This window comes from Hoplias malabaricus, unplaced genomic scaffold (assembly GCF_029633855.1).
Source record: "Hoplias malabaricus isolate fHopMal1 unplaced genomic scaffold, fHopMal1.hap1 scaffold_272, whole genome shotgun sequence".
In the NCBI taxonomy this organism is placed as follows: Eukaryota; Metazoa; Chordata; class Actinopteri; order Characiformes; family Erythrinidae; genus Hoplias; species Hoplias malabaricus.
Window position 1 is genome coordinate 7,501 of NW_027101263.1, and position 24,807 is coordinate 32,307.

Sequence of the window (24,807 nt, forward strand, 5' to 3'; positions counted from 1 at the left end):
TGTTGTGCTGGTGTAGAGTGGATCAGACACAGCAGTGCTGCTGGAGTTTTTAAACCCTGTGTCCACTCATATATGTATTTTGTGTGTATGTGTGTGTGTGTTGTCTATCTCCACCTTAACTCTGCTGTTGTGCATCTCCTCCTGTCTCCTGCTGTTCTTCTGAGCTGTGTTGAGCTCCTGCTTTAAAATACTGCAGCGCTCTCCCAGATCTCGCTTTGTCTCCTCAGCTTCTCTCTGGACTCTCTTCTCCTTCTCTTCTCGCTCCCTGTCACACTCCTTCAGCTCCTGAGACAAAGAAAAACAGAGAGAGAGAAAGAAAACACGATTGAGAGATAAAGGGGGGACCTGGGAGTGTTAAAAAAAAAACTGAAACTGTAAAGACCACCTGGGAGTGTTAAACAAAACACCTGGAACTGTAAAGATCACCTGGGAGTGTTAAAAAACACCTGGGAATGTAAAGATCACCTGGGAGTGTTAAAAAAACACCTGGGCCTGTAAAAAAAAACACCTGGGAGTATAAACATCATCTGGGAGTGTTAAAAAACACCTGGGACTGTAAATATCACCTGGGAGTGTTAAAAAAAATACCTGGGACTGTAAAGATCACCTGGGAGTGTTAATAAAAACACCTGGGACTGTAAAGATCACCTGGGAGTGTTAAAAAAAAACACCTGGAACTGTAAAGATCACCTGGGAGTGTTAAAAAACACCTGGAACTGTAAAGATCACCTGGAAGTGTTAAACAAAACACCTGGGACGGTAAAGATCACCTGGGAGTGTTAAAAAACACCTGGGAATGTAAAGATCACCTGGGACTGTTAAAAAACAGCTGCAACTGTAAAGACCACCTGGGAGTGTTAATAAAAACACCTGGGACTGTAAAGATCACCTGAGCCTGTAAAAAAAACACCTGGGAGTATAAACATCACCTGGGATTGTTAAAAAACACCTGGAACTGTAAAGATCACCTGGGAGTGTTAAAAAACACCTGGAACTGTAAAGATCACCTGGGAGTGTTAAAAAACACCTGGAACTGTAAAGATCACCTGGAAGTGTTAAACAAAACACCTGGGACTGTAAAGATCACCTGGGAGTGTTAAAAAACACCTGGGAATGTAAAGATCACCTGGGACTGTTAAAAAACAGCTGCAACTGTAAAGACCACCTGGGAGTGTTAATAAAAACACCTGGGACTGTAACGTTCACCTGAGCCTGTAAAAAAAAACACCTGGGAGTATAAACATCACCTGGGACTGTTAAAAACACCTGGAACTCTAAAGATCACCTGGGAGTGTTAAAAAAAACACCTGGGACTGTGCAGATCACCTGAGAGTGTTAAAAAACACCTGGAACTGTAAAGATCACCTGGGCGTGTTAAAAAAAACACACCTGGGACTGTGAAGATCACCTGGGCGTGTTAAAAAACACCTGGGAGTGTTAAAAATAAACCTGGGACTGTAAAGATCACCTGGGAGTGTTAAAAAAACACACCTGGGACTGTGAAGATCACCTGGGCGTGTTAAAAAAACACACCTGGGACTGTGAAGATCACCTGGGCGTGTTAAAAAACACCTGGGAATGTAAAGATCACCTGGGAGTGTTAAAAATAAACCTGGGACTGTAAAGATCACCTGGGAGTGTTAAAAATAAACCTGGGACTGTAAAGATCACCTGAGCGTGTTAACAAACACCTGGAACTGTAAAGATCACCTGGGAGTGTAAAAAAAACAACTGCGACTGTAAAGATCACCTGGGAGTGTTAAAAAAAAACCCACCTGGGACTGTAAAGATCACCTGAGAATGTTAGAAAAAACACCTAGTACTGTAAAGATCACCTGGGAGTGTAAAAAAAAACACCTGCGACTGTAAAGATCACCTGGGAGTGTTAAAAAAAACACCTGAAACTGTAAAAAAGATCACCTGGGAGTGTTAAAAAAACACCTGAAACTGTAAAGATCACCTGGGAGTGTTAAAAAAACACCTGGGAATGTAAAGATCACCTGGGAGTGTTAAAAAAACACCTGGGACTATAAAGATCACCTGGGAGTGTAAAAAACACCTGGAACTGTAAAGATCACCTGGGAGTGTTAAAAACACCTGGGACTGTTAAAAAAAACACCTGGGACAGTAAAGTTCACCTGGGAGTGTTAAAAAAAACACCTGGAACTGTAAAGATCACCGGGGAGTGTTAAAAAACACCTGGAACTGTAAAGATCACCGGGGAGTGTTAAAAAACACCTGGAACTGTAAAGATCACCTGGGAGTGTTAAAAAAAACACCTGGGACTGTTAAAAAACACCTGGGACTGTTAAAAAAACACCTGGAACTGTAAAGATCACCTGGGAGTGTTAAAAATACACCTGGGACAGTAAAGATCACCTGGGAGTGTTAAAAATACACCTGGGAGAGTAAAGATCACCTGGGAGTGTTAAAAAAACACCTGGAACTGTAAAGATCACCTGGGAGTGTTAAAAAACACCTGGAACTGTAAAGATCATCTGGGAGTGTTAAAAAAAAACACCTGGGACTGTAAAGATCACCTGGGACTGTTAAAAAAACACCTGGGACCGTAATAATCACCTGGGAGTGTTAAAAAAAACCTGGGACTGTAAAGATCACCTGGGACTGTAAAGATCACCTGGGAGTGTTAAAAAAAACCACCTGGGAGTGTAAACATCACCTGCCATGGTGAAACTGACACCACATGTTAGGTTATGATTACCTGTGAGGTTGAAGGTTACCTGTGACATGTAAAGAACACCTGTGGTGCAAAGTGGCGAAACCCACCTGTAAATGTAAAGATCATCAGCGGCCTGAGGGTCACCGTTCTTTCTGAGGCAGGTGTGTGTGGAGGAATGTTTGTGTGTTAATGTAGTTAGCGTTAGCTTTAATGAGGACGCTACTCTCTGAGGCCATTAGCCCAAACACATGCCTTTGATGTAGCATCACTCTTCATCTGAACTTCATCCATTAATCACTCCATCACCCCACACACACACACTCTCCATCCCAAGCAGATCATTAAAGGGAACAGCTACGATTGTGGGGGAAACCAGTTCTCTCTGGTTTGTTCACATTCAGAAGCTCCATGTCTTTTAAGGTGGAGCGGTTTGTGTGAGTAAGAAGCGACTGTATCTTTTAAGATGGTGCGGTGTGTGTGAGTAAGAAGAGACTGTATCTTTTAAGGTGGAGCGGCATGTGTGAGTAAGAAGAGACTGTATCTTTTAAGGTGGAGCGGTGTGTGTGAGTAAGAAGCGACTGTATCTTTTAAGGTGGAGCGGTGTGTGTGAGTAAGAAGAGACTGTATCTTTTAAGGTGGAGCGGTGTGTGTGAGTAAGAAGAGACTGTATCTTTTAAGGTGGAGCGGCGTGTGTGAGTAAGAAGCGACTGTATCTTTTAAGGTGGAGCGGTGTGTGTGAGTAAGAAGCGACTGTATCTTTTAAGGTGGAGCGGCGTGTGTGAGTAAGAAGTGACTGTATCTTTTAAGGTGGAGCGGTGTGTGTGAGTAAGAAGTGACTGTATCTTTTAAGGTGGAGCAGTGTGTGTGAGTAAGAAGCGACTGTATCTTTTAAGGTGGAGCGGTGTGTGTGAGTAAGAAGCGACTGTATCTTTTAAGGTGGAGCGGTGTGTGTGAGTAAGAAGCGACTGTATTTTAGAGTCAGTTCCACCTTAAGTAATGTAACTGTAACAGCAAAAATAAGTCAGTGTTACCCCCCTATGGAGCAGGAATAGAGCAACATCCTCATCTCTTTTCATGATTGCCAACGTTTGGAAGGCTTTTGCAATGTGTCTGTCATGAGCGGAGAAAGGAAGCTGAGCGTACCGGACACTGGGGCTTCGTAAAAACACATTAGACCATTAGAGCACAAACCGACTGGAGAGCAGGAAATGTAGAGGAAATGTGTTTTTTTTTTTAAATAAAATTGTGAATGGCACCTTTAAGTGTGTGTGTTCTTTCTGTGCAGCCTTTGGCCCTGAGCTCAGGAGATGCTTCTTCTCCTCAGTAAGTGACTACAGATAATGGTGAAGTTCACCTGAGACTGAGGTGATTGGAACCTGGTGCACACACACACACACACACACACACCTTTCACTCAAGGCCTGTCATTCAGCTTTATCAATTAATCATCCCAGGCCCAAACACATCACAATTAGGGAGAAGCCTCTCACTCTCACTCTCTTTACTTCTATCTCTCTCTTCCTCTCACTCTCTCTCTCTCTCTCTCTCTCTCTCTCTCCCTCCCTCTCTCTCTCTCTATCCCAGGCCTTTCATTAAGTATTTATCCGCAAAAGTTTGTTTCTTTCCGAGCAGCCTTTGGCCCTGAGCTGAGGAAAAGCCTCCCCCACCCCCCCCTCTCCTCCCTAAGTGATTCTCAGCCTCGGGCTATGGCCTCGGGGGGCTCAGGGGCTGGTGTCACTTCAGAAAGACGTGGCGGGTGTAAATCTGTCCAAACCTGGAGCTGTCGGGTTTCATCGTCCAGCTTGTGGCGCAGCGCTGCCAGCTCCTGCTTCATCAGCCCTCGCTCTTCCTCTCCATCGCGCTGCCGCTGGCCCTGGACACTCAGCTCCTGCCGCTGCGCTGTCACTTCCTGTTTGGAGAGCCACACACACACACACACACACACACACACACACACAGCAGAAGCAAAGATGGCTGTTAGTGATGAATGGAAAACAAACTTAAGATATTTGTACATTCTCATCCGTTTCATACAGTCAACATTTAGCTTTAGTTTTATCTCTAATTACTTCTTAATTACAGACTATGCAAGTGGTCTTTATAGATCTTTAAAAAAATGGTTCCATGACGTTTGGACCCTGATGAATAAAATCAGGGGTCTACAAACACGCCCATAGATGAACCCTGATGTAAATCTGATTCTCTGTGATAACACAACACAGAAATACAGGTGACACTTCTCCTGAATCTGTAGGTGCCCTGTCCACACCGTCTCATCTCTGTATTTTACACCCCTCACACCTGAGATCTGCCTCGCGCCGCGAGAGACCGGTGGAGTCGTGTGTCCGTTCTGGGTGAAACTGACCGGTGCTCACTCAGTACTGACGGGTTGTTTCACAAAAAAAGGAAGAGTTTGTAAAAGTGGCCTCGGTTTTTCAGCTTTAGGGCGAATGACTTCTGTCCACAGCTCAGTCCAGAGAGAGGCCTCAGACCCAGAGGGGTAAAGCCCTCAGACCCAGAGGGGTAAAGCCCTCAGACCCAGAGGGGTAAAGCCCTCAGACCCAGAGGAGTAAAGCTCTCAGACCCAGAGGAGTAAAGCTCTCAGACCCAGAGGAGTAAAGCCCTCAGACCCAGAGGAGTAAAGCCCTCAGACCCAGAGGGGTAAAGCCCTCAGACCCAGAGGGGTAAAGCCCTCAGACCCAGAGGAGTAAAGCTCTCAGACCCAGAGGAGTAAAGCTCTCAGACCCAGAGGGGTAAAGCTCTCAGACCCAGAGGGGTAAAGCTCTCAGACCCAGAGGGGTAAAGCCCTCAGACCCAGAGGAGTAAAGCCCTCAGACCCAGAGGGGTAAAGCCCTCAGACCCAGAGGGGTAAAGCCCTCAGACCCAGAGGGGTAAAGCCCTCAGACCCAGAGGGGTAAAGCCCTCAGACCCAGAGGGGTAAAGCTCTCAGACCCAGAGGGGTAAAGCCCTCAGACCCAGAGGGGTAAAGCCCTCAGACCCAGAGGGGTAAAGCCCTCAGACCCAGAGGGGTAAAGCCCTCAGACCCAGAGGGGTAAAGCCCTCAGACCCAGAGGGGTAAAGCCCTCAGACCCAGAGGGGTAAAGCTCTCAGACCCAGAGGGGTAAAGCCCTCAGACCCAGAGGGGTAAAGCTCTCAGACCCAGAGGGGTAAAGCTCTCAGACCCAGAGGGGTAAAGCTCTCAGACCCAGAGGGGTAAAGCCCTCAGACCCAGAGGGGTAAAGCCCTCAGACCCAGAGGGGTAAAGCCCTCAGACCCAGAGGGGTAAAGCTCTCAGACCCAGAGGGGTAAAGCTCTCAGACCCAGAGGGGTAAAGCCCTCAGACCCAGAGGGGTAAAGCCCTCAGACCCAGAGGGGTAAAGCTCTCAGACCCAGAGCGGTAAAGCTCTCAGACCCAGAGGGGTAAAGCTCTCAGACTCATTAATGTAAGTGTTTTCTGGCCCCTCATGTCAACTGTAAGTTTTAAAAAGTTGAACACAACACAAAATGTTTACACGGTGAGAAGTGACTCATATCTGTGCATCCTTATCTCCTCAGTGACAGTCTCGGGTGACACTGCATTAGCTGAAGAGACCCGTCTAAACCCTCAGAACCCACCAGCGCTGAGAGATCAGAGCCGGAATAAAGCTGTAACAGCGCTCGGAGACGACGACTCAGCTTTCTGAGGAAATATGAGCACCATTAGGAAATTAGCTTCTGATATTAGCTGAGAAATCACCATCACACTCACACACACTCACACACACACACACACACTGCCTATCGTTCAGCCTTGGCAGGGTTTGTTATTACCACACACTTACACACACACACACACCCAGTGCTGCTGGAACAGTGTTGGCCTTTTAACACACTCTGCCCGGGTTGGCTCCAGCGTTGGGCTAATCCAGAGCTGGCCACGGATATTTCAGAAATAACACAGAGCTCTGGGACGCAATTAATTGCCATGTTGAGGGAAATCACTTGAATCTTTCCAGATAGCGGATTTACGCCTCGCTCTGTGCTCCATGCAGAAACAGCTTTAATAGAGATTTATACCGCGAGAGGAACTCAATTCAAAACGTTGATAATGAGGTAGGCAAGCGCTGCCTTAACCCCAGCAGTGCTCAATTGGTAGGAAAAAAGGTTTAAAGAAGTTAAGAGGTCTAGGACAGAAAGATTAGCATTAGAAATTCCCAGTGCAGTTCAAAAAATGAAAGCTAATTATGTTACAAAAATGTAAGGAGAGGCGAAGGGAGGAGAGATTGTCAAAGTTACCGCAGCAACGGCGGCGGAGGAGAGGCAGGATTCAGCGGACCATCACACGGCCGAGGAAGGAAAAACGCAATTAATCACCATTTGGCTTTCGTTTGGCGCCAATTTTGGACGAGATGATAGATGCCAGCGGTCTGGAGGACAGTGCCCACAATCCTCCGCGCTAATGAGTCTCACTCAACTTTTAATGGCCGGAATCCGTCCACGGCGGGGTGTAACGGAGAGATCGGCCTCAGAGTCGCTGATAAAGACGTGCAGGAGAAAAGGAAACGTCACGACCACCAAAAGAGCTGAAAAAGCCCAGTGTCTGGGAGCAGCTCTGCTACAGCTGTAACATCTCTAACTGCTCTCTAACGAGAACCTCACCGACAAAAGTTTACTTTACTGCTTAAACACGTCTAACCAAGGGTCTTTGTTCAGGAGACTCCTCACTGTGCTGGGATGGTTTTACACTACACACAGACCCTCACACACTCACACAGACCGTCACACAGATCCTCACACGCTCACACAGACCCTCACACGCTCACACAGACCCTCACACGCTCACACAGACCCTCACACGCTCACACAGACCCTCACACGCTCACACAGACCCTTACACGCCCACACAGACCATCACACAGACCCTCACATGCTCACACAGACCCTTACAGAGACACTCACACAGACCCTCACACGCTCACACAGACCCTTACACAGACCATCACACGCTCACACAGGCCCTCACACGCCCACACAGACCCTCACACAGACCCTCACACGCTCACACAGACCCTCACACAGACCCTCACACGCTCACACACGCCCTCACACGCTCACACAGACCCTCACACGCTCACACAGATCCTCACACGCTCACACAGACCCTCACACGCTCACACAGACCCTCACACGCTCACACAGACCCTCACACGCTCACACAGACCCTCACACGCTCACACACGCCCTCACACGCTCACACAGACCCTCACACGCTCACACAGACCCTCACACGCCCACACAGAGCCTCACACGCCCACACAGAGCCTCACACGCCCACACAGACCCTCACACGCTCACACAGACCCTCACACGCCCACACAGAGCCTCACACGCCCACACAGACCCTCACACAGACCATCACACGCCCACACAGACCATCACACAGACCCTCACACGCTCACACAGACCCTCACACGTTCACACAGACCCTCACACGCTCACACAGGCCCTCACACGCTCACACAGGCCCTCACACGCTCACACAGGCCCTCACACGCTCACACAGGCCCTCACACGCTCACACACGCCCTCACACGCTCACACACGCCCTCACACGCTCACACACGCCCTCACACGCTCACACACGCCCTCACACGCTCACACACGCCCTCACAGATCCTCACACGCTCACACAGGCCATCACACGCTCACACAGGCCCTCACACGCTGACACAGGCCCTCACACGCTCACACAGACCCTCACACGCTCACACAGACCCTCACACGCTCACACAGACCCTCACACGCCCACACAGACCCTCAGACGCCCACACAGACCCTCAGACGCCCACATAGACCCTCAGACGCCCACACAGACCGTCACACGCTCACACAGACCCTCACACGCTCACACAGACCCTCACACGCCCAAACAGACCATCACACGCCCACACAGACCATCACACGCTCACACAGACCATCACACGCTCACACAGACCATCACACACTCACACAGACCCTCAGACGCCCTCACAGACCCTCACACGCTCACACAGACACCCACACAGACCGTCACACGCTCACACAGATCCTCACAGACCATCACACGCCCACACAGACCATCACACACTCACACAGACCATCACACGCTCACACAGACCCTCACACGCTCACACAGACACCCACACAGACCGTCACACGCTCACACAGACCGTCACACGCTCACACAGACCCTCACACGCCCACACAGACCCTCACACGCCCACACAGACCGTCACACGCTCACACAGACCCTTACACAGACCCTCACACGCTCACACAGACCCTCACACGCTCACACAGACCATCACACGCCCACACAGACCATCACACAGACCCTCACATGCTCACACAGACCCTTACACAGACACTCACACAGACCCTCACATGCTCACACAGACCCTCACACAGACCCTCACACGCTCACACAGACCCTCACACGCTCACACAGACCCTCACACGCCCACACAGACCCTCACACGCCCACACAGACCCTCAGACGCCCACACAGACCCTCACACGCCCACACAGACCCTCACACGCCCACACAGACCCTCACACGCCCACACAGACCCTCACACGCCCACACAGACCCTCACACGCTCACACAGATCCTCACACGCTCACACAGACCCTCACACGCTCACACAGACCATCACACGCCCACACAGGCCCTCACACGCTCACACAGATCCTCACACGCTCACACAGACCCTCACACGCTCACACAGACCATCACACGCTCACACAGACCATCACACGCTCACACAGACCCTCACATGCTCACACAGACCCTCACACAGACCCTCACACGCTCACACAGACCCTCACATGCTCACACAGACCCTCACATGCTCACACAGACCCTCACACAGACCATCACACGCTCACACAGACCATCACACGCTCACACAGACCATCACACGCCCACACAGACCATCACACACCCACACAGACCATCACACACCCACACAGACCCTCAGACGCCCTCACAGACCCTCACACGCTCACACAGAGCCTCACACGCTCACACAGACCCTCACACAGACCATCACACGCTCACACAGACCCTCACACAGACCATCACACGCTCACACAGACCATCACACGCTCACACAGACCATCACACGCTCACACAGACCATCACACGCCCACACAGACCATCACACACCCACACAGACCCTCAGACGCCCTCACAGACCCTCACACGCTCACACAGAGCCTCACACGCTCACACAGACCCTCTCTGTAATCCAATGAGAAATCTATGATACTATTCGCTCTCTCTTTCTCTCTCTGTCCTTGGGCAAGACTCCTAACTCATGATTAAAACTGTAAGTCAGTCTCGATAAGGCTTTAAAAGCGTCTGCCAAGTGCCATAAACGTAAAAGCAGAGGAGCAGCAGAAACAGGCAGATAAACGACAACATCCCACACTCGTTTAAACCTGGGCCGACAGCTATGACAGCGAGGCGGCAGGTCGTTAATAAATAAAAAACCTGAGCGCATCGTTCCCGAGCCTAATCTGATCTGCTAAACGTGTGTTTAGATGAGAGATGAGTACAGCTGGACAAAATACATTACACAGCCTCGTGGCATCAGAGCCGGTCTCAGGGGACAGAGAGAGAGAGAGAGAGAGAGAGAGAGACTGGGAGTGTATAATGAAGCAGGCTGACAGATGCTTCATTCAAGGGCCATGATTAAAGGTGAATTAACAACACGGTTTCATCATTAGCTGCCATACCAGCTCATCTATCAAACAGTCAGAGATGCTTATTAAAAAGACAGAAATTATGGTCTGGCGTACACTCACTCGACGCGTCTAACACACACCTCACCTCTAATCTCATATCGGCCCTTTAATTTAATACCAGGAGGGAATATAGGGTGAAGTGGTCCTTTAATAATTTCATAAGGACCTTTTACACGACTGTTAGTGGTTTTAATATTTTGGCTGAATACTATACACATACACAAATACACACATACACACAGGGGTTAGACAGTGAAACTCAAACACCTGTCATTGTAGTGTGGGAGGTGTCATGGCTAAATTGGAGCAGCCTGGTGGACAATCTTCATTAACTCCACACTGCACCAGTAAGACCATGTGCATCCAATGGTTCAAACACTGTCCTGAAGGCGGTGCCGTGTATCAGGACGACAACGCACCAATACACACAGCGAGACTGGTGAAAGACTGGTTTGATGAACATGAAAGTGAAGTTGAACATCTCCCATGGCCTGCACAGTCACCAGATCTAAATATTATTGAGACACTTTGGGGTGTTTTGGAGGAGCGAGTCAGGAAACGTTTTCCTCCACCAGCATCACGTAGAGACCTGGCCACTATCCTGCAAGAAGAATGGCTTCAAATCCCTCTGACCACTGTGCAGGACTTGTGTATGTCATTCCCAAGACGAATTGACGCTGTATCGGCCGCAAAAGGAGGCCCTACACCACACTGATAAATTACTGTGGTCTAAAACCAGGTGTTTCACTTCCATTGTCCAACCCCTGTACATTTAGTGATTTAACACCGTAAAGTCAAACAAATAAAAACATTCACCCTTCAGCCAATTATTTAGCGACGTCAAAATGACGCGTTGACGCAGGTAAACACACGCGGGAATTACAATATACCAAACATGGACACAATTTACTCTTTTTACAGATTTATTAGTGATATATTAGTGGTTTTATTAAAGAGACATAGACACAGAGTCACTGCTGTTGTGTTCAGAAGGTAGATTACTCTTTATTTACTCTGAAGTTAATATATTATTTGATTACGTCATATTTAAATACCATAACTGACTCCTCCCCCTCCTCCTCCCTCTTTCTCTCTCTCTCCCTCTCCCACCCTCTGTTTAGTGGCGTAGTGTTCATCTCTCCCTGAACCTTTAACTCTCCAAATTAAAAAACTTTAATATAAAAATCATCAAAACAACCCTGAGACGTTAGAATAAAGAGCGGTTTCCTCTCGCCACTGTGTCATGAACATCACACACGACACATTTATCTCCCTCAGAAACACAACTTTACTGCTGTGATTATGTTTCTAATGAACAGACGCCGATAACGTGCTGATCTCACACTGATCCTTTAATTTAGGTTTCAGTAGCCACCAGTAACAGCTGCAGTCTTAAGAAGAGACAGTGCCACTGATCACGATTAATCACAGCACTAATGTGTGGAAGTTAAAGCACACTGTGTTCTCTGTGTAAACTCTGTGTAACCTCTGAGTAACCTGTGTAACCTCTGTGTAAACACTGTGTAACCTCTGTGTAAACACTGTGTAACCTCTGTGTAAACACTGTGTAACCTGTGTAAACACTGTGTAACCTCTGTGTAACACCTGTGTAACCTCTGTGTAACACCTGTGTAAACACTGTGTAACCTCTGTGTAACACCTGTGTAACCTCTGTGTAACACCTGTGTAACACCTGTGTAAACACTGTGTAACCTCTGTGTAACCTCTGTGTAAACACTGTGTAACCACTGTGTAACCTCTGTGTAACCTCTGTGTAAACACTGTGTAAACACTGTGTAACCTCTGTGTAAACACTGTGTAAACACTGTGTAATCTCTGTGTAAACACTGTGTAACCTCTGTGTAAACACTGTGTAAACACTGTGTAACCTCTGTGTAAACACTGTGTAACCTGTGTAAACACTGTGTAACCTCTGTGTAAACACTGTGTAACCTCTGTGTAAACACTGTGTAACCTGTGTAAACACTGTGTAACCTCTGTGTAAACACTGTGTAAACACTGTGTAAACACTGTGTAATCTCTGTGTAATCTCTGTGTAACCTGTGTAAACACTGTGTAACCTCTGTGTAAACACTGTGTAACCTCTGTGTAAACACTGTGTAACCTCTGTGTAAACACTGTGTAATCTCTGTGTAAACACTGTGTAAACACTGTGTAATCTCTGTGTAAACACTGTGTAACCTCTGTGTAAACACTGCGTAACCTGTGTAACCTCTGAGTAAACTTATACATATTCCACTGTACCTGCTCCAGCTCCTGTATCCTGTAGTCCTTGGCCTGAAGGATCTCTAGAACCTTCCTGTCCTTGGCCTCTGCTTTCTGCTTCTCTCTAAAACAGAGACAACAGACAGAAACGGAAAACTTTAGCTAATAGAGTTTGTGAAAAATGTGGAACTGGAGAAAACCCCTAATGTCACTGAAACACTTTCTGGAAAAACATCGTCCCACTCTGGAAGCAGGAGAAGGAAAAGAACGTTATAAGACTCCTCACCTCGGTCATTACAGAACGGGAATAAACTCACGCTTTAAAAAGGCGAATAAACAAACGAATACATTTAAGATGAATATAGTGTTACAGGGGGGTCCTGACTGTTAAACGGCCTGTGTCTGTGAAATAAACGCCCCAAACACGTCACGCAGCACCTCCACCCACAGCCGGAATGAGAGCAGTGAGGTGTCAGTGTTCTCCTCTGAGCGTGTTGAGCTCCAGACACCGTGTGTTAGCAGTCATTTAAAAGAAGAGGAGGAGGAAAGTATTTGACTCCTCCAGCTCGGTGACGTCACAGCGATGGGGATGTCCTAGACACGGTCTCCGAACCTGTTCAGGAGTGTTCCACTTTTGTGGCTGAGAATATTTTCCAGCCTCTCCCACTGACACAGACACGGCTTCTGCTTCCACACTCCACTGGAGTTCATTTAAAATGATATGGTTTATTTTACAGAGCACAGTACAGTGATGAATCACATTTACAGTGGAATTATTACCTGTAACATTTACACCTCTCGCTGTAAGTACATTATAGAAATATGATACAGTACACTGACACTTCCTCTGTGACTGTCCGCTGTGTTTACTGTGTGTGTGTGTGTGTGTGTTTTACAGAAGAATAAACCTCCCCAGTTCTGTTCTCTCTCTGTTCTGGAGACGTTAAGGGGATTTGTTTAAAAATAACAGTTTTAATTTATGTGTGATTTATTTATTGATATATTTAAATGTAAATTATTTTTATATCCCAATACACAGCTTAATTTAGCTAATAGTTCTTTAAAGGGCGTAACTGCATTATAATGCTATAATATTATCATTAAATCTGGCATGAAATAACAATAATATCATTTATCGCAATTATTTCTGAGACAATAAATCAATCACAAAAAATTTGCTATTGTGATAGACCTGGTTACGTGTGTTATACATTCATTCATTCATTGTCTGTAGCCCTTATGCAGCTCAGGGTGGCAGTGGGTCCGGAGACTACCCAGAATCACCAAGCGCCAGTCCTTCACAGGGCGACACACACACTCACACATTCACTCACACACTCACACCCACAGACACTTTTGAGTCTCCAATCCACCTACCAACGTGTGTTTTTGGAGCGTGGGAGGAAACCGGAGCACCCGGAGGAAACCCACACAGACACAGAGAGAACACACCACACTCCTCACAGACAGTCACCCGGAGGAAACCCACGCAGAAACAGGGAGAACACACCACACTCCTCACAGACAGTCACCCGGAGGAAACCCACACAGACACAGGGAGAACACACCACACTCCTCACAGACAGTCACCTGGAGGAAACCCACGCAGACTCAGAGAGAACACACCACACTCCACACAGACAGTCACCTGGAGGAAACCCACACAGACACAGGGAGAACACACCACACTCCTCACAGACAGTCACCTGGAGGAAACCCACACAGAGAGAACACACCACACTCCTCACAGACAGTCACCCGGAGGAAACCCACGCAGACACAGGGAGAACACACCACACTCCTCACAGACAGTCACCCGGAGGAAACCCACGCAGACACAGGGAGAACACATCACACTCCTCACAGACAGTCACCCAGAGGAAACCCACGCAGACACAGGGAGAACACACCACACTCCTCACAGACAGTCACCCAGAGGAAACCCACGCAGACACAGAGAGAACACCCCACACTCCTCACAGACAGTCACCCGGAGGAAACCCACGCAGACACAGGGAGAACACACCACACTCCTCACAGACAGGAGCAGGACTTGTATTCATCCACTCATAATATCGCTGAGCTCCCACTAGGGCCGGGGTGGCTGCTGGATTTTAGTCCGTTCAGGACAGAGCACTCCTTTAATTAGTTGGCCTCAGTAAAATAATTGATTATGTGACCTCCTGGTTGATTGGAACAAACACCAGCAGCAACACCAGCCCTTTACAGATAAGATCATCTCTGCATCTAGGGGGCGTACCCCCACTTTGGGAACCGCTCTCCTAGAGACTGGGTGCATCTCACAGTGACGGAGACCGAGGAGAAAATCGGGTAAAAATCCAAACAAAAAGGTGCAAGCAAAGAGATTGATTCCAAATAAAACTCAGAGTATTTGTGTTAAAATTGTTCCTAAAAATATAAGAATGTTAATTGTTCTGAATGAAAATATACAGCTCTCATGAGTGAAAACTGTAGAGGCACAAAGGGCAGGAGTCAGTCGAGGTGTTAGTGACATCACCCACTCATAACAGGAATGTGATTTCAGTGACACCATTCACTCAAGCAGTTACTTGTTTATGTAACATCTGTGAAAAACACCGTCCTGATCTGAACAATCAGGCCAGCTGTTGCCTGATGTTGGGCCACTCATGTGCCGAGGTGAGGTGCCGCATGACGCAACGGAGTACCGGCGCTCCGAGATGAAAACACTGGCCTTTACGATGGGAATACGGCACCGTCGGGAGAGAGAGAGAAACACGTAAAGTTGCCTTTCAAACGTGCTGCGTGTCCCCGGAGCGCTCCGCGAGGAGGTTCAGTGGGGAAAGGCAGGTAGAAACACTCCTCTCCAGGTGTTAGTAATTACGCGGACATCAAAAAAGCTGCGCATCTCACGCGGGACCCAAAAAAACGCAAAGAACCAGGGCCCTATTCAGTGCATTCTGAGAGAACGAGGGAAGACAAAAGAAGGAGAGAGCAGCCTGTCATCTGGGAAAGGCCTTCCCCGTGGCTCCAGGCTTTCATTCCTCCTCCCTCTCCTCATCCCTCGTTCTCCCCGAGGCCCTGAGACACGAGAGTGCACCGCTTTACCTTGTAGCCTTGGCCGTGTTAACCATGTCCCAAGCCAACCGTCCGATCGCTACAAGAGCGTCCCGCGAGGCCCGGCGCTTGACTGGAGCCGACGCAATTATCATGTCAATAAATCCCGCGCGGAGCCATGCTGATGCTCACTGCCGGCTCCCCGCGGACCAGCACGCCTTGCTGCTTGTGGCGATGGAGGGAGTCTTTCACACTGCACTCACTTAGCCTCCTCAGGCTCCTCCGCTCTCCGTCTCAGAGTGAGGAAGACACTCGCTGCCTCTGTGTCTCGGCTACAGAGACGACTCCGGGTTCTGAAGGACATGCTGGGTCCATGAGACACTCGCGGATCTTAAAAAAGAAATCAATTAAAATTAAAGAGGTCACTTGACAGAATGGCTTTACACTGTGAGAGCTCGGGGAGAAATGTGTCTGAGCCATCTGTGAGCTGAATATGAATGGTGTATGAGCTGTAGGTGAGCTGTGTCTGAGCGCTGTGTTTGCTTTGTGTGAGCAGTGTGTGAGCAGTCTCTGAAATGACTTATGGATGAGCTGCAGGCGAGTGGTGTTTGAGCACTGGGTGAGCTGTGTGTGAGCCTTGTATGAGCTATGGGTGAGGTGTGTCTGTGCAGCGGGTTAGCTGTTAGTGGTGTGAAAGCAGTATGTCAGCATTCTGTAAGCCGTGTATGAGCTCTGGGAGAGCCATCTGTGAGCCATGTATGAGCTCTCTGCGCGAGTATGGTTTGAACCATGCGTGAGCCATGTATGAGCTCTGGGTTAACTGGGTTTGAGCCGTGCATGGTCCATGTACGAGTTCTGTGTTTGCTGTATGTGAGCCAAGAGAACAGAGAACCTCCGCTCCTCGCTCCTCACTGCTGTGCGCTCGGGGTCGGGGTGAACAGCGAGCGGCTCATTATCATTTAAAGGAACAGGTGCTGAAAGCGGGCGTTCTGAACAGGGGCTGTTTACACAGGGGGAGAACACTGCTGTGAGGCTCGTGGGGTTTGGACCAAAGCGGGTCACAGAGGCTTCACTAAGAAACAGAACTGTGTTCCACTGTGGAGACGAGGGGGACATGGCAGCTTTATTAATCAAACCTTCTTTTCTCTCAACAAGTGACTCCACTGCTCACATGACGACTTCCAAACTTCAGACACCGGAAGCAACACTTTGGTGTCCGTTTGTGTCTGTGACCCACAGCAACAAGCTTCAAACTCAGGTTCTGAGTCTCTAAACGAGAACGTGGACTCTTCTGAAGGTTGCGCTGGGTCAGTTACAGAAGCCGATCATAAAAAAACAATCAGCAGAACTCCACATCTCTTTCTTCTGCCTCCTCAACAAGTTCCCATGCCATCGCCTCACCCCCTCTGCGGGTCATCTTAGTCGTCTTAAATCTACTGTTTATCCCGTAAAGAAGGGCCTTTTTTTTGTGCAGTTTAGGATGGGAAGAGAGCAGGCGCGTTTTCATTAGAGCGCTTCCACGGCCGGGGCAAATCTGCGAAGGATAAGAGGGCTTAGAGCGGCATCTGCTCTCCATTCACTCGTAACCCCAGCGAAACGGCACAGGACCTCGCACACACCCCTGAGGAACTCCCTGAAGCCCACCAGCGCAGCACACTCCTCGCAGGCTGGGATTTCAGGCCTCAGACCCGCAGGCCTGAGAATTCTTCAGAGGCGCGGCTCTCAAGCCCGAGACTTAACACACCGAGCATAATGATTCAGTTGTTGCCGCTGAAAAAACACAGTTGATGCTGTAGGGAAGGAGAGCTGCACGGAGTGAATGCGAGGCGACAGGCTGTGGGTAATGAAAAAACAAGAAACATCTACACCTAAGGACCTCTAAATCTCAGTAAACCTGTATGTATATCTCTAAAATGCTGGATAAAATAAACACAAGAGGATGGGTGGTGGGGGTTAGTGATAAAACCCAGTACATGGGAGTCATGGGATTGTATTTAAGTTTCAATTGAATTAAAAGGGGACCCATTTAGAATAAGACTACACTTTATATTTGGTTTAAAATCTGTTAATTAGGCTTTAACCAGCTGTAACACAGGCACCTGTTCTTTGCCAAATAGTGAACCCACATCCATCTAACGTTAAACCTCAGACCTCACGGGACAAACATTTAAACGTGTTTTTACACATCAACGATAAATCTGAGAATCTTCTTTACTTTGACATAGAAATGGTGTAGAATCCAGGTTCGAGGTTTAAACATAAAAACATCTGAGGCTGAGAGAAAGAGTAACTCACCGCTCCACCACTAAACTCACAGCCTGAGTTAGGTCTGGATTGGCCACTTGGAGGCGCTTCCACAAACTCCAAACGAACTCCTTATCGGCCTGTTTCAAGGAAAACAAACAAACAGATGAAACACCTCTGTCTGGTTCTGACCACCGCACGCCGGACCCACCCCACAGGATCCACGTTACCACCGTCCCTCGAGGCCTGAGCGCGGAACCACTCGAACTTAACGGATGCACTGGGTGGCATTCAGTGCTGTAAACTCCCTGCAGGGGTTAATAAATCTTTGTTATCATATTTAGAGCGCGGTCTTGATCAAAGGCCTTGTCACTTTCCGGATAATAACACCGATCAAATCTGACACCAATCACGGCGTGAACGTCTCCATCGTGGCCTGTGGAGGTCGGTAAGTGAGCCGTAACGAGTCAGAGGAGAGAGAAACAGCAGCACGACAGAGAGAGGATCTCTGAGAAAGTGAAAAGTGATGACAGAAGCAGTCTTGAGAGAGGCTCGTCTGAAAAATCTCCAATTCAAATCGTCTCGCGCTCGAGAAAAAAAAAAAAAAAAAAGGCTTTCAAATATTTTTAAGCTACATTTCATTTAATGAGAGACATCTGAGAAGTACATTTTCTGACATTAAAAAGACAGAATTATACCAAATCGACTTAAAATAAATTTCTCTGTTAAATTATGTCCACATCATCATAAGATAAAAGTCCTCGCTCCCGCGGGAGTCGGCCCGTCTCCAATTAGTACATGAATTTTAAACCTCTATTCAAAATGGTCTAATCAATTATTTAATAAATGGTGCAGGGAAGACCTTGGCGGACCATAAGCCCAACATACAAAGTAGAGAGCGAGCGTGGAAACGTGGAAATAGAGATCTAACCCGGGCCTTCCACGGGATTAATGACAAATTTAAAGAAGACGGACTTGAAACAGGTGGCGTTTAATCTCAGAGCTGAAAAGACAGAGCGAAGAGAGAGAAGAGCGATTAGATCGGGTCCTGCTCTTCATCGCGGGGGTCTTTATGAAGCCCGCGAATCTGAAGACATGCTGAACGTCAGTCTTATTGATGAATTATTTATCCTAAAAGGCCGAGCATGAAAGAGAAACTGGGAGAGTGCACTCACTGCGTATTGGTATTTAGCCAGATATTAATAACCTAATGCTATAAATCTGGGATAAATCACTGGGTCCACTTCCACCGTTTCGCCGTTAATGGCAGTCAAGTGGACAAGAGCACCGGCTTTATACATTAATAATACCTCGGTGCGGCTCTTTCAAAGAAAAATAATGTTTGTCGTTAGAAAGGTACAGAAGGCGAACCCGATTTCCCCCCCGTGCCCCTCGGGCCACAGAAGATCCAAGTGTCAATCACAGGCTCCAGACGGAAGATAAAGCAAATAAGCCTCAGATCTAAAATAATTAGCCTCTACTTCAGTGAACGCTGTTCATCAGAGAGCTCAAGAACAAAAGGGTAATACATTTATAAAGTGATTATTCCCCGTTCAAGAGTAAGACTTTCATTTTGTTTTTTTAATGCTCTTTACGTACAGATGACGATCATTAAATTATAAAAAAGAATAGTTGTCTGTGGCGTCCTCGGGACCGTACACACTCTGTCCAATGGGAGCGATGGTCTGCGCACCTGCCTCACACACCGCCCCACTCTGGGTCCTCAAACTATGGCACGCTGCTTTAATTTGACCGACCTCTTGAACTACAGCAGTGACGCATGTGGTCTGCATCCTTTAAATACAGCAGTGATCCACAGGTCGCAGTCATGTGACGGAGAGAGTGCCACTGCCTCTTTGTGTCAGAGGGTAAAGGATCCCACAGTGGAGCATAATGAGGAGAAAACATTAGAATTTTCACCATAGGGTCTAATGTAAAGTAGTTAGCGTCAGACTTTAATGTGAATCTGAGTGAGTTATTCACACACAGACCACACACAAGCTTCAGTCATCGTCTTATTTCACTGCTGTGTTGTTGTAATGTGTAAGAGACGACAGACACCAGCCCCGTACTCCTCCGTCTCAGGTAAATAATCAGACCCCGCTGTCCCTGCGCTCTGAGAGTGAACTGACTCTTGGAGGATAATGTTTTATCGCGACTCTAAAGTATTCTCTGGTTTGGGTTAAAGTTTAATAAAGTAGTTCTCCTCGTCCGAAATGTGAGCGACCAGTGAGAGGTTTCCATTCCGCCACGAAGCCAAGGCTGAATCCAAAATGTCTCCCTACACCCTCCGCGGTGCACAGTGTCGGTCATTTTTCACGTAGTGTGGAAATAATTTTAAGTGAGCTATGAGGTTCAGGATTTATTACCTGAGAAGTGCCCTATGTAGTGACTGTGGAGCTAATCTGGGACAAGACCCAAGCTCCTCCACTGACACAGAGGAACAGAGCCCTGTTTACAAACATGATGCTGATAAAGCGGTCAGGGATTGATTTTAACGTCTTAATTAAACTAAATATGTTGACACAAGCCTTGCACCCTCCGGGTGACTGTCTGTGAGGAGTGTGGTGTGTTCTCTCTGTGTCTGCGTGGGTTTCCTCCGGGTGACTGTCTGTGAGGAGTGTGGTGTGTTCTCTCTGTGTCTGTGTGGGTTTCCTCCGGGTGACTGTCTGTGAGGAGTGTGGTGTGTTCTCTCTGTGTCTGCGTGGGTTTCCTCCTGGTGACTGTCTGTGAGGAGTGTGGTGTGTTCTCTCTGTGTCTGTGTGGGTTTCCTCCGGGTGACTGTCTGTGAGGAGTGTGGTGTGTTCTCTCTGTGTCTGCGTGGGTTTCCTCCGGGTGACTGTCTGTGAGGAGTGTGGTGTGTTCTCTCTGTGTCTGTGTGGGTTTCCTCCGGGTGACTGTCTGTGAGGAGTGTGGTGTGTTCTCTCTGTGTCTGCGTGGGTTTCCTCCTGGTGACTGTCTGTGAGGAGTGTGGTGTGTTCTCTCTGTGTCTGTGTGGGTTTCCTCCGAGTGCTCTGGTTTCTTCCCATGCTCTAAAAACACATTTTGGTAGGTGGACTGGCGACTCAAAAAGTCCGTAGGTGTGAGTGAATGTGTGAGTGTCTGTGTTGCCCTGTGAAGGACCGGCGCCCCCACCAGGGTGTATTCCCGCCTAGGCTCTGTACCCACTGCGACCCTGAACTGGATGAGGGTTACAGATAAAGAATGAATGAATGAATGAATGTTGACAGAAACAGTTTAAACATCACAGTTTTTATTTGAGGTGTGTGAGTAATAAGTAAGTCCCTAGTTTGGAAGTTAATGTACACAGCGATATCAGCTGCAGCCCGTAAATACATGTGGCCTGGGTTTAGTGCATCTTCAGGGAAACTAAAATAATCCGGAAAAACCAAAGCTGGCCACTGGGTATGAGAGCGTTTTAGGGTTCTCTCGAATCAAACTCTTTTGGAGCTAAATATCAGCGACTTTCACTGGTGCCTCACAAACCTTTTACCATAAAACACAATGTAGATCCACAAGCGGAACCAGGTGCCGTCAGGAAGTCCACAGTGACTCTCACTGATTTATGGAGAGACACTGTATGAGGTACGATAAAGAAAATTAATAAAAAATAAATAACATATCCGCATTATGACTTTAAACTTCACACATACATAGGGCACAATGCTTCCATTAAGACATAGTAAATAGTCTTTTTTCAGCAGCACTCCAGTCACCTGAAAGACTGAAGAACGGTGAGCTGGTTCTTTGGCTACAAAGTTTAAGGATCCCTGCTCCACACACACACACACACACACACCCACCGAAAGCTAAAGCAAGTTACACAGCTCCCACTGATGAACAAAAATAAGATAAAGGTGTAGCAGGAAAACAGAAGTAGGAAATGAAGCTGCACTCTTTTCTCTCTCTCTCTCTCTCTCTCTCTCTGGGAGATCCTTACACTGGATACCAGTCTGTTATAGAATAGACTTTAAGGTGTTATTACTGGTTTATAAATGTCTCAATGGGGTAGGACCAGCGTATTTATCAGATCTGCTACAGAGATATGAGCCGAGCAGAGATCTCAGATCTTTAGGAACTAGTCAGTTAGTCCTGCCTCGGGTCAAAACTAAACATGGAGAGGCAGCATTTAGCTACTATGCCACTTTTAAATGGAACCAGCTGTCTGAGAATATTAGAAGTGCCCCAACGTTAGACACATTTAAATCAAGACTTAAAACTCTCTTGTTTGAGCAGGCTTACAGCTCAGTCTAAAATATTCTGCACTTTTCTGTAACGGCATTTTATTTCTTTTATTTCTTTTCATTTATTGTCATTTTAAATTGTTTTAATCATTTTAATCATTTTACTCTTTTTATGTAATTGTCTTATTGGAATTTATGATTTTACTCTGGCTTTTAATGTAATTTCTTTTTCTGTAAAGCACTTTGAATTGCTTCTGTATGAAAGGTGCTCTATAAATAAACTTGCCTTGCCTTGCCTTGCCTTGCCTTGGGACTCCTCCAGCTGTAGTCCGGCAGTGCAAGGTCAAGTGTTTTTCATTTAAAACATTAGCCCAGTTTGTTTACTTACCTGGCACTGGAGCAGTTCTTCAGACAGACTCTTCACTTTTCCCTCAAGAAGCAGGAATCTCTCTCTCTCTTTGGTGTCCATGTCTGATCTGGAGAGGAAGGAGAGGTCAGAAATCCTCACACACTCCGCTTAAACACAACAGTCACTCAGAAAGTGCTCCCTGGAGGTTAAACTGGACCGGCTTCAACATTCAAGGCTTGTATAATCACACAAGAACGAAAGGAGTTAAACGGTGTGCTCTGGAGTCTAAGTGTATCATGCTCAGACAGGGGTGGGTGAAAGGGGCATGAACCCCCAGCAGCATTGGGCTGTGGAGCCGTGGACCTGTGCCATAGAGGGTCCACTTCACCTGTGTTCTGCCTTAGACCTTACCTGATAAATTAGGTCCATGGATCTACAGACATTCTAATTCATATTTTCCGTTCCACCTTAAATGATAAATTACAAACTGCAGATATCTGGATGAGACTGAAGTTAGTCAATTATTCAAACTGTCCGTTCCACCTTAAATGTCAAGTTAGGTTCAAGTCAACTGGGGTTCTTTTTGAATATCCCGTTCCACCTTAAATGGTACATCAGAGTCTGTAGACAGAAGGGGAGACTGAACTTAGCTTCATGGTCGAATTGTCTGTTCCACCTTAAATGAGTTCAAATTAATTAGAGCCAGGTGTTCAGCGGGGTTCGTGTTCCAACACTTCGCTCCACCTTAAACGGTAAGCAAGACAACGTTATTTAGATGAAGCTGGAGTTGTGTGATGTGTCCGTTCCACCTTAAATGTGGTAATGTAAGGTAAGTTTCTCGATATTACCAGGCTTCGTTTTTAAACTTTACCACCTTAAATATGACCCTGGGCTCAACACAACACCTAAGACGAGGCTTACGTTAAATTCTTATTTCATTATTTAAGGTGGAACGGATAAATCTGATGAGAATCTGGCGAATAATAAAACAGATAAAAGTCTTTTTGTCGTGTGCCTTTGTCTCATTTAGTGAAGTTACCCGAACAATGAAAACACACTGTTACTGCCGTGAGATAAACATTTTTAAACTGATTTACTAATGGAACTATTTTAATAGATGTTTTACTCACCGGGATACGGAGAAAAGTCTAAAGGATTAAAATAAATATCCGCGGTTTTACTGAAGGCATGAATCTACCATCACTGCGGGGCTCGTTATTTGAGGCTCAGCACCATGTTTCTACGATTTAAACTCGTTTTTAAGTAGGTTTTTAATGTTTTTTTCTCTGTATGTCTTCTCTGTTTGTTTGTGTCGCTTTCAAACCAACCGCCTCTGCCTCTGAGGGTTATTACGACAGGACTCGTGGACTTACGGCAGTTTCTCTCCGGGGAAGATGGGAAATGTAGTTCTTATGGAGCGATTTTATTTTTGACCTTAATTTTACAAAATTAACGACAGCTTCAGTTACTGAATTATTGTTTACGAACAACTAGGCATCCGACACTTAATTATTGTGTAAATACAACTTGTTATAATATGTTTTATTGCCATATTATTATACAGTTATTAATGATGTGTAAAGTGCTACCTAAATTATTGTATTAAATAATTGATCTTTTCAGTAAGCAGCATGGTCCTGGTACAGCATTTTATAAAATTATCTAAAAAAGTAGGCGCTGTGCTGTGAGCGAGTGAAGAACAGTGTGTTTCCAGATGTTTCTCTGATCGTATGGATTTGTTAAATCTACAGCACACTTCATTTAACACAGTGGAGTATTTATTATCCTCTGACACTAGGCACAGGACGATCACCTCAAATAACACACACACACACACACACACACACACACACAATATCACACACACTGGAATAAATATATTTAAGATATTTGTTTTTATTCTGATACTGGACTTTTTTTGTTGTTGTTGTTTTTTAGCAAATTAACTCTTGGATCAATATGTTTTAAACCTAATTTTTTATGTGCCTATATCTGTATATATATAATATTTATGTATACATTTATGCATTTTTAATATTATTTATTTAACAGTTATCATTTATTTATCATTTATCAACAATTATCACTATTTAATGCTGAATGTTTAAAGTGTAATTTCACTGTTGTTGTGTTAATTATGTCTCAGTGCAGTACTCTTCCTGGTGGTGCAGTTCCACTGTGTGCTTTCCTCTAAAAGAGTAGAGCACAGTATGATTTTAAAAAGGTTGGACACTCAGAGATGTTCAGGGCTCAGAAAAGCTTTGTGGACGGTATGTGAAGTGGGGTGAGAGCCAGGCGCTGGTCAGCTGCTCCGCTCTGTC

The 24,807-nt window shown here is 46.7% G+C and overlaps 1 protein-coding gene across 1 annotated transcript in view; it reads right to left on the reverse strand.

Moving 5' to 3' along the window:
• Window positions 1-23,749, reverse strand: part of LOC136685454 (centlein-like) — a 31,026-nt gene extending 7,277 nt beyond the window's left edge. The window contains exons 1-6 of the mRNA XM_066659384.1: window positions 23,617-23,749; window positions 22,526-22,613; window positions 18,005-18,093; window positions 12,713-12,797; window positions 4,455-4,589; window positions 115-285 (exon numbers count right to left, since the gene is read on the reverse strand). Of these exons, the coding sequence (XP_066515481.1) occupies window positions 115-285; window positions 4,455-4,589; window positions 12,713-12,797; window positions 18,005-18,093; window positions 22,526-22,606 (561 nt within the window). The 5' untranslated portion in view covers window positions 22,607-22,613; window positions 23,617-23,749. The remainder of the gene's footprint in view (window positions 1-114; window positions 286-4,454; window positions 4,590-12,712; window positions 12,798-18,004; window positions 18,094-22,525; window positions 22,614-23,616) is intronic.
• Between the last annotated feature and the right edge of the window lie 1,058 nt (window positions 23,750-24,807).